General features: G+C 39.6%; 1 protein-coding gene across 1 annotated transcript in view; it reads left to right on the top strand.

Moving 5' to 3' along the window:
- FANCM (FA complementation group M) overlaps nt 1-19,662 on the top strand; it is an 81,532-nt gene that overhangs the window by 50,892 nt on the left and 10,978 nt on the right. Inside the window, exon 14 of the mRNA XM_068947650.1 lies at nt 15,786-17,556. Within this exon, the coding sequence (XP_068803751.1) occupies nt 15,786-17,556 (1,771 nt within the window). The remainder of the gene's footprint in view (nt 1-15,785; nt 17,557-19,662) is intronic.

Below are 19,662 nucleotides of genomic sequence, written 5' to 3'. Positions count from 1 at the left end.
AGGATTTTTGGTTTGTTTTACATGAACTTTAATTAAAAACTTAATTGCTGCAAGGATTAAGGAATAAGAGGAGTGTAGTCAAACAAACATGGATAAAAACTATTTGGGAGATGAGAATTTTCTTTGCTCACATTTATAGATAGCATCTATACATTTATAATGAAAGATGTATATGGGCAAATGCATGTAGAAGTAGATCTATCAGCAATACCTGAGGACTTTAATTGTTCACCGCCTCATTTTTTTCTCCAGTTTAGCTCTTGTATGTTCTATACACATTGCTTTTTAGCACGTTGAAGTTTTCTAGGTCATGAGAATCTGTTGCTAAGCTGCCAGAGTTTCCTGAATAACTAGAGTAATCAAGGAAGAGAATAGAGACATTGTAGTTGTACTCCTTGCTAGGAAAGTGTATTAATGGAATATTGTAAATGGACTTTTAGAGCTAAGATAAGCTTCTCCACGCAGAACAATGGCGTTTTGAACGTCTTTGAGGGCCAGGATCCCCAAGCTGGGATCAGGAATATATTGCCAGAGAGAGCGCAACTCCCCCTCTTTGGGGGGAGTTTTGGCATAGAGAACTGGAAGAAGCCAGGAGGCAAAGAATTGGTTAGAAAATTTGGAATTGCTCTTCTAACTGAGGGTGTCCCTCCCTACCAGCAAATTGGGCACTCTTAGTATCTGTGACTTAAGTTCCTTCTATGAAGGGGTGTTAATATAAGTGGTCTATTCAGGTTCTTATATACCTTCAAAGTTGTCATAGATGCTAAACCAGTATGTGGCACCTTTAAAATAATTTAGATAGCACATTTATTAATCACCAAACAAGTCTTTAGTCTTCCCCTAAAACTGTGCCAAAATAGATGCCAGAATTTGATTTGTAAACCACAGTCATCTCTTTAAACTTTGCGGAGATATGTGATGGCCAGGTAACGCAGGCCGGTTGTGTGGTGCTGCGTTCTGTCGGTGTAGTGATCTGCTCAGTAAACCCAAGCTCCTTCCTCCAGGGGTTTCAGAATAGCCTCATGTACATCACGTTGCAGTATTCCAGAGTTTTTTCACCTTCTCAGAAAAATGTTTGAAGAAATGCATCAGAAAGGAAGAGATACGTCTATTAATTGACAACAAATGGTGGACAGTCGACTTTCCCTGTTTATAGTTCAGCAGCTAAATGCCGACCTAATTGTGATATACTGTTGGTGATGTTCTTACAGTTGAAGGACTGAAACTGCCTCTGTTATCTCTTCATCTGCTTCCCAGTTCAACATTTCAGTCATTGTCTGAATTGATTTTCAGCCAGTTCTCTCTCATCTGCCTTAACTAGTCATAGGTGGAGATGCTAAACTTTCTCATCAGTTACAAGAGAAATATATAATTGGATGTCATTGGCGTGCTGAAAACGCCTTCTCATGGCTGTACGGAATAGGAGAGGTAACAACGTGACGCATCGCTCCGCCCTGTTGAATTCTTCTAGGGAAAAACAAAGCACTTGGCGTAACTCCGACCATGTCTGACAAGGTTGACAAGGCAGAAGCTGAAATCAGCACAGACACCCAGTTTTCAAATGGCAGTGCTCGTTGACCAAGTTGTCAGAGTTCAAGGACATCAAAACTTTCCCATAATTTTTCACAAAAAGGAAAGATGCAATATGTCTTAATTCAATTTGTCAGCACAGAAGAGTGATTGCTTGAATTAAAGGTTTGTTAATGTTTTCTTAATAATTTTCTTAAGTCAGCCTTAACTTCTTTGAAAGGCATTAATAGTCTTTTCAAGACAGGGTCTTGGCATGTTAACATTAGCATTCATCAAAGATAAAGGAGGTGAACCTGGTGTCCATGTCTGGGGTGAAAATCTCTAAGTCCCATGACTTATATTTACCACTGGCACAGTCCTCCTTGGCTCCCACATCACCGGAGAAGATGAAGCCTTATTGCTCCCTAACCATGTTCCTTGCTGCCAGAGAAGGTGGTAATCCACCTGTGGTGTGATGTAGGTTTTCTTATGGTGACGTGGCTTTGGAACAGACACTGAGTTGAGGCAATCTGTGCAATCAGGCAGATTACACCAGAACAAACTTGCTGCCTTACAGTTTGTGAATACTCTAGTGGAAGAAAATTATCTTCCATATTGCTAACACAAGAGCATAGGTGGGTTTTTCCTTCTTCTCCCTCTCCCTGTTATTACCGATCTTCTCCTGAGTCTTCCTAATTCAGTCTACCTACAGCTTCACTTCCAGTGAATCAGAAAACGCATACAGAGAAATGTGAGCATAACTGTGTAGTAAATTGTATTTCCAGATCAAAGAACCTTTTAGCATAAAATGTTATTTAAAACATCTCTGTTCTGTGGTGAATGCCACTTACACTCACCACCGTTCATCACTGTTATGATTGAGGGTCATCACTATTATGATTGAACAATTTAATTTGGACCTGTGGAGGTCTCTGGTCCAATCCTTTTCTCAGTGCATGGCCAGCATAGGTCAGGTTGCTCAGGGCCTTGCCAGGTCAAATTTTGAGCATCTCCAAGGATGGCGATTCTACAGCTTCTCTGTAGAATTCCAGCGTTTGACTACCCTCTTGGTGAAAAAATGTCCTTCTAATATCTGATTGGAATTTCCCTTGCTGCACCTTGTGCCCATTAACTCTGGCCCCTCCACTGTGCACCTCCAAGAATTCTGGCTGTGTCTTCCCTCTAGCCTCACATTAAGTGATTGAAGATGGCAGTAAGATTTTTCTTTTCTTAAGGCTGAACAGCGAGTTCTCTCAGCCTTCCCTTGCGCATCCTTGTGCTCCAGCCCCATGACAGTCTTGGTGGCCTCCACTGGACTTGCTCCAGTGTGACAAAATGTTTCTTGTATTGGGGGGGGGCCTAAAACTGGATTAAGCACTTCAGATGTGCTCTTTCAGATGCAGAATAGAGGAGAATAATTGCTTCCCTTGGCCTGCTGGCTACTTTCCTGCTAATGAGGCCTGGATGTGATCAGCTGCCTTTGCCACAAGGGCACACTGCTGTCTCATTTTTCTGTCCTGAGGTTTCTCCCAGCCTGTTGAGGTCCCTCTGAAGAGCAGCCCTGCCCTCAAGTCTGCTAACTGCTTTCCCTCATCTGATATCATCTGCGAACTTGCTGAGGGTGCACTCTGTCCCGTTGTCCAGGTCAATAACAAAAGACCTTAAGCAGTAGAAACCACTGAGAGCACTCCTAGCAACCAGTCACTGGCTGGACTTCATGCTGCTATTCAAAACCCTTTAAGCCTGGCGGATCAGCCAGTTTTCCACCGCCTTATAGAACAAAATAAAAGAAATCTAGAGATTTGTCAGCAATGTTTTAAACTTCTGCAAACCAATCAAATCATGTTTATGTTCCTGATTCTGATACTTTGTGCGTGTGAGTAACTGCACTGGAAGAAATTCCACTGATTGAAAGAAATGCCTCGGTTTGCAAATCCAGGGCTGTAGAACATGGACCCAGTGTGTTTCTCTTGCAATATGTTTTCATGAGCACTTCAGTTCAGCATAAGATTGGGAAATCACATGGTTTAAAACTGTGCTTTTCTGTCAGATTTGATTTTGATCCTTTTCAGTGTCCTATTCCATTTCACGAGACCACATAAACGTGTTGTGCTTGCTCGAGTCATAGGCAGTTCAGGGACAGGTCTGCCGCTCTTGGAAAGGGGTGCCTCCTGGGTTAGCTTAAAGTACTTGTGCCGTGATACTAGTCTGTGTCCACAGGCTCGTGTTTGCTCAGCATACAGCACACAGGTCGGGATGCTGTTAATACAAGCCCAGTGTTTTCCAAACTACTTGCATGCAGTGGTACTAGTGAACGTTCTGTAGCAGGTTCAAAGTTTTGGAAGTTTTGCCTTACCTTCGTATTTAGATGTGTTTTGAAATTGTGGGAAACATTATTATTAAAGCAGTAGGATAGGATAAAGGCATGCTACACCAGCTTCTGGGAAATTCACCTTCAGCAGAGATCAAGCCTGTAAAAATCTACTTGAAAAGTCCATGTCCTATGAAAATGAGTGCATGGGAACAATTATTAGCAGTGATTCACAGATTTTCCCAAGCTCTCTAGGTACTGGGCATCCAAGTTCTTACTGCAGCCAAATGTACCGCTGTTAATCTGTCTGATGTTAATTTATATTCTTAATAGTGGAGGGATTTAAGACAAATACAAGTCAAAGCTATTTCATTAAATAACCAAAATACTGAGCTTCAAACCACAGGGTTTTTTTGCTTGTTTGTTTTTTTCCTATTTAGGGATTAAAATATATATATATAAAAAGCAAATCATTATTTTACTTTGAATCACCTAGTAATCTGGAAATTTGTGATGAAACTAATAATTATTTCTTGGGAAGAGGCTCATTCAGAAATTAGTAAATGACTTAATACAGGCCAGCTCAGGAGGTCTTTGTGTGTTCTTCATAGGTGTTTTCTGTTATGGAGGAGAGCTCAGTAATTCCCTGAGATGTTGTTTTCATTTCCTTGTGATCATTCAATTAATGATTTTCAAAAAACCTCATTTACAGTTTTTTTTTTTGCGTAACAGATTAAAAAATCAATTAAGACTTGCATATTTTTGAAAAGGCCAAGTGAAAATCTTTGGAATTATTATTTTTATATTGCATTTCTATAGTTTTAATACTTTGGAGAATAAATTGGTACATTCAAGGGAAAAAAAAAACAGAAGGGAAAAGGGAAAGAGAGACCCCAAATATGAACCTTGGAACAGGCACATCCACTGCAGAAAAGCCTTTAATGCCTGTGTGGCTTTATTACTACAGCAACGAGAACTGGGCAGATGGGATTGGATTTTCAACTAACTGCTAGCCGGGATTTTTGTGTAACATGGTAACAAATCAAGTTGTCCTCATGACGAATAATTCAGTGACTTTTAAGCATTTTAAAAATTAAACTGTACTGTTTGGAAACAAGGTCAAACTAATCATTTTTATTGAAATTATATATGTCCCAATTTCTAAGTATAAGTAATAGGAAATGTTAAAGTGCATTTTTTTTTCTGGGAATTAGACAGTTCTTAATGACTCTTTAAAAGTCATAATGTTGTCAAATGGTGTCACCGTGCGTATCTGTTTTGCCCTCCAAAGCTGACAATTGGAAGTTACAGCCAAAGCAAATGTTCTCCTTAGAAAAGCAGAAGAAAACCTACAGGCTCTCATAAGAAGGATTCTCTCTTCTTTTTACTCAAGTAACCTCTGATACTGAACACCTTGGGAGACAGAGATTAGAAGGTGAACCCAAAACAGCTTCCACTGAAACAAAATTTATCACCTGTCGTTATTTCACTTGAAGAAATTCATTAGCTCAAGTGCCTGACAAAGGGCAAATGCTCTCGGAGTACCCTAAATTTCTAATGAAGCCAAAGATGCTCTCCATGATTTCAGAGTTTTAACTCAGACATATTTATTGGGGAAAATACAGTGCTTCCAGCCAACTGTGACTTTTTCCCAAGAATTTCTGAACGCAAACTTAAAAGCGCTTCAATTAAGGACACTGAAAAGGATAACTTTTTAGACCCTCATTGGCAATAGTATGTCTCTGATTAAAAAAATCTGATCTTAAATATGGCAAGACTTCTTTCCCAGCCAGTAGCAAATTATTTAAGAAAGCAAATGACATTTAGTTACGGTATTCATGACAGATGGGCTAATGCATTAGTGAAACTGCTGGTTTGAACTATGGGAGACTGTTGTCCGGGGCTGGATCAGATAATCAAAACAGCAGACAGATAATCAAAACAAATCCACTGTCTTGGGGTTCTCCAAATAAGATGTTATGCAGAGGCAGCCCAGCTTGTTCTTTATTCCAGGAAAAAAAAAATGGGAACACGCTTCCTGGCGTGAAGGCGGAAGGCTGTTTGCTTTATTCTCCAACGGCAAGGCTGTGGGAGGGAGAACCTGCAAGACCAGAAATCTCAGGCCTCCAATTAAAATAGTTTCTTGGTGCTGTATTGATTTTTTTTGATCTTGTTGCCAAATGATTCAAATCTGACCTCTAATTAAGACTGTGTTTAGATCGTTCAGACCCTTAATTGCAGGTGCTTTCTTCTTTTAATAATCCTGTGGGGTTTTGTGCTCCCAGTGAGAAAGGAGAAATAAGAGTGATTAGATATCGGAGCTTGGGGTGTCGGGGTGAAAGGAACAGGGGGCTCGAGCAGACTGCGTGGTGCTGGGACGGGTCCGCCTGTGTCTAGGAGGCACTCGAGTTTCCTGTGCGGTGCTGCCAGAAGACCCCTGAGCTCCTGTGCCTCAGCTTCAGGCAAGCCAGATAGACATACTACTTTCCACCTAAGTTAAGTGGTCTTGATTTTCTGGAAAAAATGCCTTAACGTTACATTTTATGGAAACCAAATAAAAATATCAAGCAGGTATTCTAGGGTGGCCAACTTAAACCTAAAGACATGAGAAACTTCATGTGTGTCTGTGTTATGTTACCCATACCACCGTCATGTACAGCTTCCTGCCACTTCTGGATTTTCATTACTAGTGTATCCGTTCTTCATTTCCCTCCCCACTGCCAGTAGTAGAGCATAATGTTGGGGATAATATTTTAACATTATGTTTCTGTGTACTACAATAACTTACTGGAAATAACGCTTAGTGCAATATTATGCCATTTGTCTAGAACACTGAAATGCTATTGTAATTGCAAAACTACTTTTAGATGCAACAATTTGGGTATTTTCTTGGGTGTGCCTGTTGCTGTTTGTATTTTTAATACTGATATAGAAATGCAATAAGATTAGAAAATGATGATGGCCACTGGGCTTCAGGTATGCTTTTGCTATCTGTGTTTTGATGGAAATTATGTATTAGTATCCCAATCATTGCTCTATATCGCCCTGTAATATTTTTTTTTTGGGGGGGGAATAGGGTCCTGCTGTTTATTTCTGCAGTACTTAGCACAGGGACATCCCAGGCAAAGGAAATCAAATAATAAATGATAGCTTTAACATATCTATGATGTTAAAAAACAGAACAATCTGTGGTTCCAGGTTGGACCCCTGTAACACTAACTAGCTGTCACTAGCTCAGAAGGTTTTATAAAATAAGCAGTTACTAAACCAAAGATGAATTCATTATTCTAGTATTTCAGATGTTCTTGAACATCCACCCTGCCTCTGTTGCCTCTTTAGTTATACCTCTTCCCATAATTGCTAGGGTGCATCATATTTTGCTAATAAATCTTCCTTTTTAAGAATCTTTTAAGGTTTTTTTTATAGCTGTATTTGTTTTATAGTCAGATAGTCTATGAAATTAGTATATTCAATAATATAGTGTATTCCATAGTATAGTATATTCAATAGTATATTCAATTTAGTCAATAAAATAGGTACAAAAAGATAAGCAAATAGTAGCCAATTGCCAGGAGCAGATGGTATCTCTTCAAGAATTCCACAGGAACTTTTATATGATTTTGTTAAGCTATTAATAGTGGTATATAACCAGCTATGGGTGTCACAGGAATAGGAAGTGTCAGGTACTGACTGAGGTCAGTTTTGAGGACTCACAGAATGGTTGAGGTTGGAAGGGACCTCTGGAGATCATCTAGTCCAACCTCCCTGCTCAAGCAGGGCCCTCTAGAGCATATTGCCCAGGGTCACATCCAGACAGGTTTTAAATATCTCCAGGGAAGGAGACTCCACTACCTCTCTGGGCAACCTGGTCCAGTGCTCTGTCACCCTCACAGTGAAGAAGTTTTTTCTTCAGGTTCAGATGGAACTTCCTGTGGTTAAGTTTCTGCCCGTTGCCTCTTGTCCTGTCGCTGGGCACCACGGAGAAGAGGCTGGCCTCATCCTCTTGACACTCCCCCTTCAGATACTTGTACACGTTGATGAGATCAACGGGTGAGGAAGGGTGTTGGGTAGCTGCAGAAGGGGACGTTTACCATTCATTCTGGGCAGGCGAGTTGCTTGAAACCAAAGCAATCATATAATTAGTAAATATATCAATAATGTGATACTGTTAGGAAGAGAAATATCACAGTTTTTATAGAAGGCAATTGTGTTTTCTATGTCCATTAGGTTTCTTTGATAAAGCAACTAAGGCTACGTGTAAGGGTCATCTGGTACGTATAACTTGAACTTCCAGCAAGTTTTTGGCATTGTTCCTTCCCCCAGGGTCTCTTGTGGAAACTAAGCGAGCACGGAATGAGGGGGTTGATTAGTGACTGGTTAATGAACAGAATAAAAGCTATGAATAGTGGCCAGTGTTCACCTGGCAGAGAGGTTAGCGGTGAAATCCCACAAGCATCAAAATTGTTTAACGTTTTTGTAAATGACCTGGAAAAGATTTAATTTTAATGGCAATAATTATATTATTTTTGGTATAATTATAATTATTTTTGGTAAGAAAAAGAAATGGTCAGAATGAATTACAGAAGGATCTTTTACCGGTTCTAAAAATTTGATGAAGTAAATTCTATGCCAATAAGTTCAAAGTCATTTGGGGGAGAGAGCTACCTTAGCCAGGGAAAGTGATGCTGGATATTTCTGTGTAAACATCAGTTCAGTAACCACTATTAGTCGAAAAAGTGATTAGAATGTTAGAAATAAGTGGGAAAGGAATAGGAGTAAAACAAAAAAATTGTTGTGATAAAGGTGTCCTGTGTGCATGTCTTGTATGCAGTGTGCAGTTTTATTCATTCCGCTTTAAGTGAGATATCAGGGAATTAGAAATAGTATGGAGAGGTTGGTCAGGGTCATCCTAGGACTGGAACAACTTCCAGATGAGAAGAGTCAAAATGAACAATATTTCCACCCCTGGAGGTGAGGGAAGACTGAAGAGAGCATGTGGCAGAAGTGTGTAAAATTGCAGAGAACGTGGCGAGTGCGACCAGGAACCGTGTGTGATTTCATGCAACTCGAGCACCAAGGGGCATCTAGTAAAAGTATTGATCCTCTGATTTAAAGCAGATAGCACCTAAAACGATTACGCTCAAACCTGCTGCCATAGACATTGTTCAGGCTGAAAATGAGAGTTAAAAAGATGGGGTAAATTCATGGATGAGAAGTTCATCCACTGCAGTTAAGGTCATTGGGGTAGATGTGCCTTCTCGCCTGTGTACGCGGCACATTGAATAGCCGGCGTGGGTAGAGGGGTGTGTTTTGGGGAGGATTACTTTGTAGTTTCTTTATTTTTACACGCTTTCTCTCTTACTCGTCAGATACAAGACACTGGGTTAAAGCAACCGTTGTCTGACAATTGTGGGTATGTCTTCCTTTTCGGTTTTTTGCTTCAATCGTATTACTAGGCAGTAATAAATAGTGAAGGCTTTTCTGTTAAGTGGTTTCAAAGGAGCATTTTATTCTGTACAGGCCAGTTGCTCAAAGAGGTAAGCCTAATTCCTGAAAGGTCCAAGTCTCTCTTCGTAGGAATGAAAGGTGCTGGAGGAGGATGGAGCACGATTTGATTTCCGAGTCCTGCAGCAGTCTTCCATTGCAATTGCATTTGTGTGCTTGAAGTATAATTTAGATTCCTCGTTGAGTGTGTATTAAAATATCTGTTATAGTCAAAGCAATAATTCTAGCCTAAAAAATATTTATAAACCTACAAAAAGAAGCGTTTTTGAGGAGTGGGGAAAGACTAGTCTTGGGGAGAGCGTCTAAGGCACAGGGCTTTGTTTCTCAGACCGCAGGAAAGGACGTCCTTCGTGTACTGCGGGTCGCCTGCGGGGCAGACCCGAGGCTTTGCCCTTGAGTATTAGCGGATCAACTGATAACCTAAGAGGATGAACGTGTAACTCCTTGTCATTCAGATAGGCTGGAATATGCTGATTTGATGACTGCTCTACTTGTACAAAATTCTCTGTAAAAAACCATCAGCCTTAGTGTTGTGATTGTGTTGTAAGTGTGTTATTATTAATATGCATGTTAAAAGATAAGTTAACGGGGAAATACCCACTTAACTACGTTAGCAGCATTTACTCCAGAGTTCAATGCTCAGTATTAAAACTAAATCCCACAGCCTTTCCTCCCTAGATCTAACCAGAAAACAGTTCTGAAAATAATTTTTCTGTTTTGAGTCAGACCAGACTTGCATGCTAGCTGTTCTGCTGTTTTACCTTAGTTTAACTCAAACTTTGAATTATGAAAGTTAAAATTGTTGAAACATATAGAATGTATATTTACGGACTTACCTTTTTATTTTAAATAGCAAAACCACCAAGGTTTTAACGGGCAACTGAATCTAGTTAGAAAACGTATATCCAAAGCAGTTTATGAAGAGGGAGAGGATGTTAATTTGAGTTCTGACATATTAAAAAACTTAATTTATTACATATAAGTTTACTTTTGATATTGTAGATGTTAAGAAGCCTATTGCTTTTTAAACCAAATCTATAATTCTAAGCAAGGCCATCGATTTAGGACAATAATATGAGGGAGGCCTGTGTGCCACTCCTGCATGACCTATTTGCTGAGTAGCTGATACACACTGGAACTTAAGAGCTGATCAGATAGTTTAAGATTCTGCAAGTTGTACACATTCCGGCTAAAATGTGATAATTACAGCTCTGTCCTTGCACACCATCAACAGTAACTACATGTTCTGGGAGAAAATATTTTCAATAGGAGAGAGTATTTTGTATGACTAAGTTGAATAAAGCAAATTAGAACAGTTATATAACCCCATGTAAGCCTGAAATTAGGTTACTAACATTTGCCCTAGATGCTAAATTTGTCTTCTGGGCTGTTGTCTTCTAGCAGTTCTGCTAGACCTTTTCTTTCCTTTTTTTTCCTCCCTCATAAGTCCTGTGCTAATATGCACTGACTCCCTTGGTAATTTTAGAAAATACGTGTTCATATATGTAAGTATAGCTAGATGTGACTAATACTGATCTTCAGATATGACTTGTTGATGTTTTTTGTTTGTTTGTTGAAATAATTGTGCTTGAACATAATTTGGGCTTCCAAAAGAAGACAGAAATCTTGTAAATACAAGTTTAACAACAAAAACTGATTTTTATGTACTTTGGGTACTATTAAGCCGGTCAAGAATAGATGAGGAGGGATCTCACTCCTGAAGATGCATGCCATACTAGCAGTTTATATTGAAATGACCCTGACCTCATAGATTATTCATTAGATTAAGCACTATGCATTGTTACAGTTTTTAATCAACACAGAAAGGACTGGTGTGCTAACTTAATCTGGTAAGTGCTGCATGAAACAGACTTGATAGTCTGCAGGATTTTCCTGAATCAGCTCCTGCTTGAAATATTAGTGAGCTACTTTAGGCCATTTTTTATTTCTTTATCTGCTAAATCCGAAGACCCTTCTATAAATTTCTGTTCTTATGCATGTACTTAGTATATTTATAATTAAAGTTAGGTCACCCCTTACCTTTCCTTGTCAAACTATATAGATTGAACTCCTTGAGTCTCTAGCATTAAGATGTATTTCTAGAAATGTATAAAGCTTTTAGCTGCCTAGAAACCCACTTCAAGTGTTTGGTAGTCTTACTCGAAAGTGAACGGTAGTAGGTGAACCTATGAAGTGTTGTACCTACGCCAATTAGATAGGTACTCATATCCTTGCTTTAACTTGATATTTGCTTGCTAATAATAAAATGTAATGATTACGTTTGCTTTTTTGGTCATGACAATATACTGTAAGTTTATGTACTGTGCTGGAGGTATGGTTTCTCTCTTCATTCATCTTGAATGTAAAGCAAATTTTCTTTGTTCCTAACATAAGGTGACCCATATGGGGACATGTGTCATACTTCCACATAACACTCTCCCACCCTCTCTTTCTGCCTCAAGAAGTTCCTGAGGTGGATGTGATTTTGAAGAGGGTATGTAGTGACTGACTGGATTTCTCTTCCATGGACTTGGGCACTTGTCCTTTTAATCCCGCTCTTGTACTGAAAGGTGGTAAACAGCTCCTTCCTACCTGCTGTTCACAGGCCACATGTGGTTTTGCAAATCACTGTTGTATCTTTTGTGGGCTCAAGGAATCCTAGTTTGCTTGATTGTTTCTTATATACGTAGCCGTTCCAGACTTTGCTTATTCCTGCTGCTTTTCACAGAACTTTTCCCAGTTCTAGTAAATAATTTTTGAGAAAAGGAGGCTAGACCTACGTATACTGTTCAAGCTGCAGGATAACCATGGGCATAGGTAGTGGATACATGAAGTTCCTCACTGCAACATCTCCCTGCTCCTCTTTTCTGTCTGTACTCAATTACTTATCCATGCATGAAATTTTCCTGTTTTGGCACCTCTGCTTAAGTTCCTTTAAAGATTTTGGCTGAGACTTTGAAAGCCTATCAGAAAGCCAAGAAGACTGTATGCCTCAGAGCATCCTCATGTTTTTGCTTTTTGGCCCCTTTACAGAAATCTAATGGATTTGTAAGGTATTATTTTTATTTTCAAAAGCTGTATTGACTCTTCTGAAGAAGACTCATCCACTGATTGTATTATTTATTATAGCTGCTATGAATTTATCAGGTTAGCAGCCTATAGCTTTCCAAATCTCCCCAGAACTATTAAAAAAAAAAAAAAAGGCATCCTATTTGCCATGCTCTAGTTCCTGAATTATGTCGTTTGTAGTAAGCCAGAGATTACATACCCCCGTTAGCAGTTCAGGAACTTCATTCCTGAGTTTCTTTGGGTCTCTTGGATGTCATGATATGGTTCTGTTATTTGTTGCTGTTCCTAAATGTACAACTTTTTTGTACCATATTTGTACTTATTTGGCCATATTAAAACATAGATTTTTTTCTTTTATCTAGTTTACTCCCAGTCTAGGCATCATTTGAATTATCCCTCAACTACTTACCTCCCTCATCTTTTTTCGCAGCTCTGATCAGTGGTGAGTTTGTTTTATTTTGGGTCACTGATAAAATGTGAAACAACGTAGGGCCAAGAATGATCTGTGCTGGGCTTGTTAGAAATATATTGGCTGGAGAAGAGCATCACCTGCTTCTGCTTCAGTAAGATTTAGTGGTTTGGCAGCTAACCAATCTTTAATCCATTTAATATATGTTGTGTTTTTAATCAAAACATTATGTAACAGTCCTATTACTTACAGAAATCTAAGCATATCATTATCAGCACCGTTACCTTGTCAGCAAAGCATGTAATCTCCTCAGATGACGTTTATGAAGTTAATTTGTTCAGGTATTACTGATTGCTGTTTGTTGTTGCTCTTCTTCTATTTTATATGAAGTGTTTCATATCTTGATTCTTCGTTTTGACTGAGCTTAAGAGAAGATAGTCATTTGGAAACTACAAATATCAAAACCATCCTTTAACCCTTTTTTAATAATTGCTTTCTTCACTATTTTGGTATTAAGACTTTGTGTAAGTCAGCATTTATAGTCTGGGGAACTCTTTGTCACGCTCTTGTTTAAAAATCTTAACTGCTGTTCTTTTGGATATGTTCATTTATAAACACCAGATAACCTAAGCATGGGCAATAGGTATGTAGTAACTGAGTAACATCTTTAGTGACAAATGAAGTAGAAGTTTCTCGGCTCTTGAGAACTGAATCTCTAGTAATTTAACTTTCTCTCCCTGCTTTACTATTCTGCTGGGTAGATGTTATAGAAAGTGCATGTTTTGTCACTGAGACACAGATGATGTTACCGTAAACAGGATTTGTAACCAGCTGTGCCCCGACCCCGAAACAGCACGTCCACAGATTCTTTCTTATTTATTCTGCATGTGATCTTTTGTGTGCCTTCTGTATGTGAAGTTAGTATTAAAATCTAAACACTGTTTTTTGTTTTTATTATTTTATAAAATGTGTGAGAGTGAGCAAATTCTGTTGATCCTGGCTAGTATGTTCTGTCTACTGAAGCCTCTCAGAGAGGATCTAAAACTATGGGAGGATGTTATCAGTCTTCAAATACATGGAAGATAACTTCGAATCTCAGCCATGGGATGTTTTCAGGAATAGATTTGTACAAAACTGCCAGGAGTAATTTTAGGGATAGTCTTATGCCTTGTGGAATGGGATAGACTGACTTTGCAGGCTTTCTTCCAAACCTTGCTTTCCATAATTGACTTTTCTGGCTCTCATAAGAAGTCTGAGTGTAAAGACGTTCAACAGCAGCTCCAGGTGTATCATCTCTGGAAGCTCTGACTGCTTAATTTCTTCACAATCTTTTTGAGAAAAGATGCTCCATCGGTTGCTGGGGTCACAGGTTTATCAGTTGCTGTCACAGAGTCACTGCTGAGAACAGCTCTGTGAGCTTTCATAACAGCTCGATTACACGGAGGGCAACTGTCACAGAGAACATGACTTCTCATTTCTTTAAATGAAGACCAGGGTTTGTGCCCATGGGAGAGGAGCCTGCTCTTTGCATGGATCCATGTGAGAGGGGATGAAAGGTCTAGCTTAGGAAGAAGTAGGGAAGGATGGAAGGTTGTTATGTGCTACTGAAAGTTGTTAATGTTATTGGGGTTTGTGTAGTGAACATCAGCATGGCTAGAGCAAGCTCAAGTAGGACTGCTCTAATAACGTGCTCTTGAGGCAGTGAGGAGGGTTTGGGGTTGTGATTATGAGGTTCTTATTTTTTCCTGTTTATATCTGGTAAGACCCTTGGAGAGTGATTCGTGTGTAGGAAGAAGTTAACCTCTTATTAGAGGAGTCGGTTTTGTCACCCGCTATTCTTTTAAAATACCTTGTGTAATATCAGGGATTAAGGAGTCTAGGGATATATCTGAGTCACCTGACAGAAATAAATTGTACCTTCTCTGCAGTTCTAACAGCCTCATTTTCTTTGATCAGTGAAGTAGAACTTTGAAGGAGGATTTCAAACCGTTGCTGTCGGAGCTTCATTTGCCCTTATTGCTCCTTTTGGAGATTCTATGCTTTCGTTTTGCAGTCTTAATTTAAAAGAGAGATTGAGAAGGACAACAAAACTTTTCAATCTAGGCAGTTCTCGTGGATGGTGAGTTGGGAGCCATGTCAAAATCTACTGCTGCCTTTTTCAAGGATATTTTCTAAAGAGAAGGTTCCTTTTAAACATGACCTGTAAATTTACTGCTGATTTTAGTACAGCAGATTACTTTATTCCTAGAAATGTAGGATAAGTCAAATACGACATTTATTTAAAAGCCCGCTGTTTTAAAAATTTACTTTAAAAGGCCTGTCAGTGCATTTATGAACAGACATAAATGATATCATATGATATAACAGATATATTAATAAGTATTCATGGAAAAATAATAAGTTCAGCATATGTAAGTGAGAAATTCATAATGTGTCATCATGGGAACAGCAAAAATGGTAGTATAAAGAGAAATGAGAAATCCAGGCTCACTAGTGAAAACCTTGAGTAAGGTTTTTTTTTTGTTCACAGCACCTTTCTAAATTTGCTGGTCCTTCCAGAAATGCTGCCTAGTAGCATTAGCCTGTCTGAGGGCTAAGACACCTAAGACATTTCTTACTAGCAAGGAGAAGTTCCTTGCTGTTGATGATCTGAGAATTGCATCTTAACTGCATGTTGCAGATGCGCAGTGCAGGGTACTGTGCATTGCAGCTCTGCTAAATGCCATCTTTAATTGTGCACGGTATCTTGTGGTCATCTTAAGTCATTTGGGTTTGACTACCCAAGCATGGATTTGCAGTTAAGTTTCCAGCAAACTTCTTATTTGAAAGTTGTGACCTTAAATGCAAAGGATTTTCCTTTTTTCTTTCTTAATAAATTTTAGGAGTAGAGAAACTTTGTCACTTTTTAAAAATACTCCTCTGACAGGTCCATCTAAATCTGTACGTGTTCATGATAAATATTACACTTTGTTTTTTCACTAGGGAGACTGCAGCTATGATTTGGAGATTCAGCCTTACTTACGTATTGAAGATGTTAATGTTGAAAGGAATAAAAGCCATTTTTCCATGACCAGCTCTGCTTTTGATCAGGAAGCACGATCATCTAGAAAATACACGGCGCACAGAGCAAAAGTAAAACCATTTTTGCCGTACATAAATGATACTGAGAGTGAATTCATTTCTGCATTTAAAACAACAAACACAAAGACTCTCAAAAGAACTTCTGGATTGAATTTGGAAGTGCCTGTGTTGCCTACAGAAACTAATGCTTTAGATTCTTGCTCAGCAAGAGGACTTGGACTGGTTGAAAATACTAATCAGAGCAGTCAAGAAGATGACGAAATAGAGAAGGTGACGTTTGACTTAAATGAATTTACTGACTTATGTGAGATCAGTGAAAGTACTGTAAATCGTGAAAGTACCATAATAAAGGAATGCAAATCTGTAGATAAAGCTTGCAGCGCACGGGGCACAAACCATGCAGGTTCTGGTTATCGTAGCTTTACTGTTGAGAAATCAGCTGTTTCTTCTGGCTTATTTTATCTTCCTGAATCAGAGTTAGATTCATCTGCACTTGTGACACCATCTGAGGAATCTTCTTGGTTAAAAGGAATATTTTCCTGTGTGCAGAAGTTTTTATCGCAACCTCCTCCCCCTTTGAATAAGCTTTATGATTTTGAAAGCTCAATGGGAAGTGGAGAAGAAGCAATCTGTCCTTTTCAAAATGCTATTTCCAACAGTTCTTCAGACAGACTCCAGGACAAAGTCTCTCCTGCTTCCTCTGAAGCTGATCCTTCGCTACTGCCATTTGAAAATCCTTCTGAACTAAGAGCCCCCAGTGAATTGTGTGCCTCTGTAAATACCTGTCTCACAAAAACTATGTTATCTTCTGAGGCTGCTGTTGATAAAGCCAAAGAGGGGCTTCACTGGAGTGACAGCTTCGATAGTGCGTTTGACAGTGAAGAACTCACAGAACTTCAGAGGGCAAATAACCCTTCAAATAAATATTTTGTTCAGGAAGATAAAGATGATCTTGTAATGAACAAGAAAGATGTGATTACTGATGAAGAGAAGAGCATATGTTTATCTGAAGATGAACACACTAATGAAACAAATGAAATTTTTTCCACAAATGATAAGCATTTAGTCATGGCAAATGCAGGTGAGAGTGTTGCTAGGCCAGTTGCAGGAGAAGGCTCTGAATGCTTTCTTTCCGAGAAGTGCTGCATGAATGCTGATAAAACCTGCTGGGAACTGCCAGTAGGCAGTAAAATCACCACTATGAAAATGTCAGGTGATACTAGTGTGACTGAGCAATTTCTGGACGATGGAGATCTATATGACTGTTCTCAAGAATTGTTTTCTGTTAGCTTTGATCTGGGGTTTTCTATTGAAGAGTGTGAGAATGACATCTTAGAAAAAACAGATATGAATATTAGTAATATAAACAAACCAAACGATGCTTCAGGCAGTCATGCAGATGTTAAATCCACTGAAGATAAAAATAAATTACTGAATGAAAACTCCGGGCTTCAAACGCCACCAAAATGGGATTGCGAAAGTCTTGAGCGAGCAAACTTCTTCGCGCCGTTGCCATCCCAGAGTTGGAGCACAAGTCATACAAAAACAATCGGGGATGCTGCCACTGCAGTTTCTCCTTTGAAGTCAGGAGACAGAATGAGAAGTGGATCACCTGAAGCTTTGGCTTCTTTGCCTCATACCCCAACAGAAAGAAAGCCTCTGAATGTTGAAGGTATCAAAAGAATTCCTATGAATGTTTTCTCTAATATCAGGCGGGAAATTCGAGAGATGCCGCTTACAGATAAAGTAAATAGGAGTCCGCTTAGAAAGCGCTTTGAGAGTTCAGTCTTGGGTGCACTTGATTTTCCCTCAGGAAGAACTGAAAACCTAGAAGACGCAAACCTGCGTATTTCTCATGTATTTCCTACTGAAACAGGGACTTCACAGTGGTAAAGTTAGTTAATAGCTTCATGCTTAAATAAATAAGAATGTAGAATCCAATATCTCTTGGATCTTAAATTTAATTTTCTTGACCTAGTTGGGAAGGAGGGTAGAAAAAGGGAATAATGGTTATAATACTAGAGGTTGGCTCAATGGAGAGACTTTCCAGAAACTTAGCATGCTCTAATATACCCCAGGTACTTACTAACTGACCGTTTGAGGCTGATGTACATAGCTACATATTAGATGAAGTACTCTGGGTTACGTCTCTGAAATCTCTTTGCAGGTGCTAACAGTGCAACCCTGTGAGACAACTGTGGCAACTATAGCTGCCTTTAAAACCCTTTTTAATCCTCTCGGTATCTTATTTGTAATCATCCTGATCTGTTACACTTCACTCCCTAAATCCATCCCTTCATGTTTTTCTGTCCTTGCTCCTGAGGGATAGAAATTACACTGATGGATTTCTCTCATTTTAGTTGCAGAGAGAGCCAACAGAGCCAACTGGCTCGTGTTTAAAATTTTCCTGACGATAAGTTCTGCTCAAACCTAGGTTACCTTAAAATATTAACTGTCTGAAGGCTTTAATCCATTTTTGTGCCCTCCTTTCTTTCTCTCCTTCTGTCCTTCCCTGTTTGAGGGACGTTATATCATTTTAAAAAGCGATTTTTTATATATTTTGTATTCAAATATTGCCAATGCATAACTGACTGTCATTCTTCTTCATTCATAAATAATAATTCGGGCTTAATGTTACTAAATCTCATTCACAGGGCGTTTTGAGTTTTCCTGAATGATTTTGTTATTGTCCTTAAACACTGACATTAAGCGTAAACAGTCCCTTTGGTGGTTATCGCATCTTTTTTGGTTCTCTTTGGACGTGCCTGCTATCACCATGTTTTCTGAATACTACTGTTTGCCAAAAGCCACATTTTTTCCTGAATCATCACAGCCTCAAACTCATGCCTCAATTTGCTGAATAAGAAAATCATAATTTATTAAATTTATGTAGTAATAAACCCTGAAGCAGTGATTGGGGATTGCAACGGGATTCAGGTGGGCAGGGACCCCAGGAGGTGCCTGGTCCAGCCCGCTGCTCAGAGCGCAGTGAGCGCTGAGCCGGCCCCAGGCTGCCAGGGGCGTTGTGCGGTCGGGACTCGAAAACCTCCAGGGGCAGAGATCGTGCAGCCTCTTTGGGCTTCGGTTCCAGCGCTTACCTGTCCTCATACTGAAAGTTTTGCCTTGCAGTTTATGACCGTTATCTCTTCTCCCGCTGTGAACCTCGGGCAACAGCTTGTTTCTGTCTTCTCAGCGACCTCCTCTGAGGTGTTGGAAAGCTCCTGTTGGGTCTCTCCCTAAGCCATTTTTCCTCCAGACTAGACAAGCCCAGTTTTTTGGTGAAATGAGAATTACTGATGTTTAAATATGTTATTTGAGAAGTGGAACGTGTAAGAATTCTCTGCTTTTCCTTAAACGAATTCAAACCAGTGAGTGGTTTAGTGCGAACCAGCGCTCCCTCCCCACCCTCTCCTGCCAAACTCCCGAGCAGACGGAGGAAAGCGTAAGCCAGGATGCGGTGGCTGTAGTTCATGTCGAGTCTGCTTTGGGGCAAGACGTTATAAAAGGCAGCGTAGTTCCTGCAGGGAGGCCAGGGGCTCTCTCAGAGCTAGAGAGGTTCGTCACGTGGCGCGGGGGGGAGCGTGCTGTATTTCGGCAACGGTGGCCCTTGGGAAACCAGAGAAACAGCCGCGCTGTTCGATAGGGAGACTGGAAAGAAGGATTTTCAGCGAGCTCGGGTTTTGTTTCAGTGTATCAAGAAAGATATGTATTGCAAAATGCTCCCAGGAGCGGAAAACTCAACTTGCCAGGGCTTCTTCCCCTCCGTTTCATTTTTCAC

This window comes from Struthio camelus, chromosome 5, assembly GCF_040807025.1.
Source record: "Struthio camelus isolate bStrCam1 chromosome 5, bStrCam1.hap1, whole genome shotgun sequence".
Taxonomy (NCBI): Eukaryota; Metazoa; Chordata; class Aves; order Struthioniformes; family Struthionidae; genus Struthio; species Struthio camelus.
The sequence above is the reverse complement of the archived record's forward strand: the minus strand, read 5'-3'. Positions and strand labels throughout refer to the sequence as shown.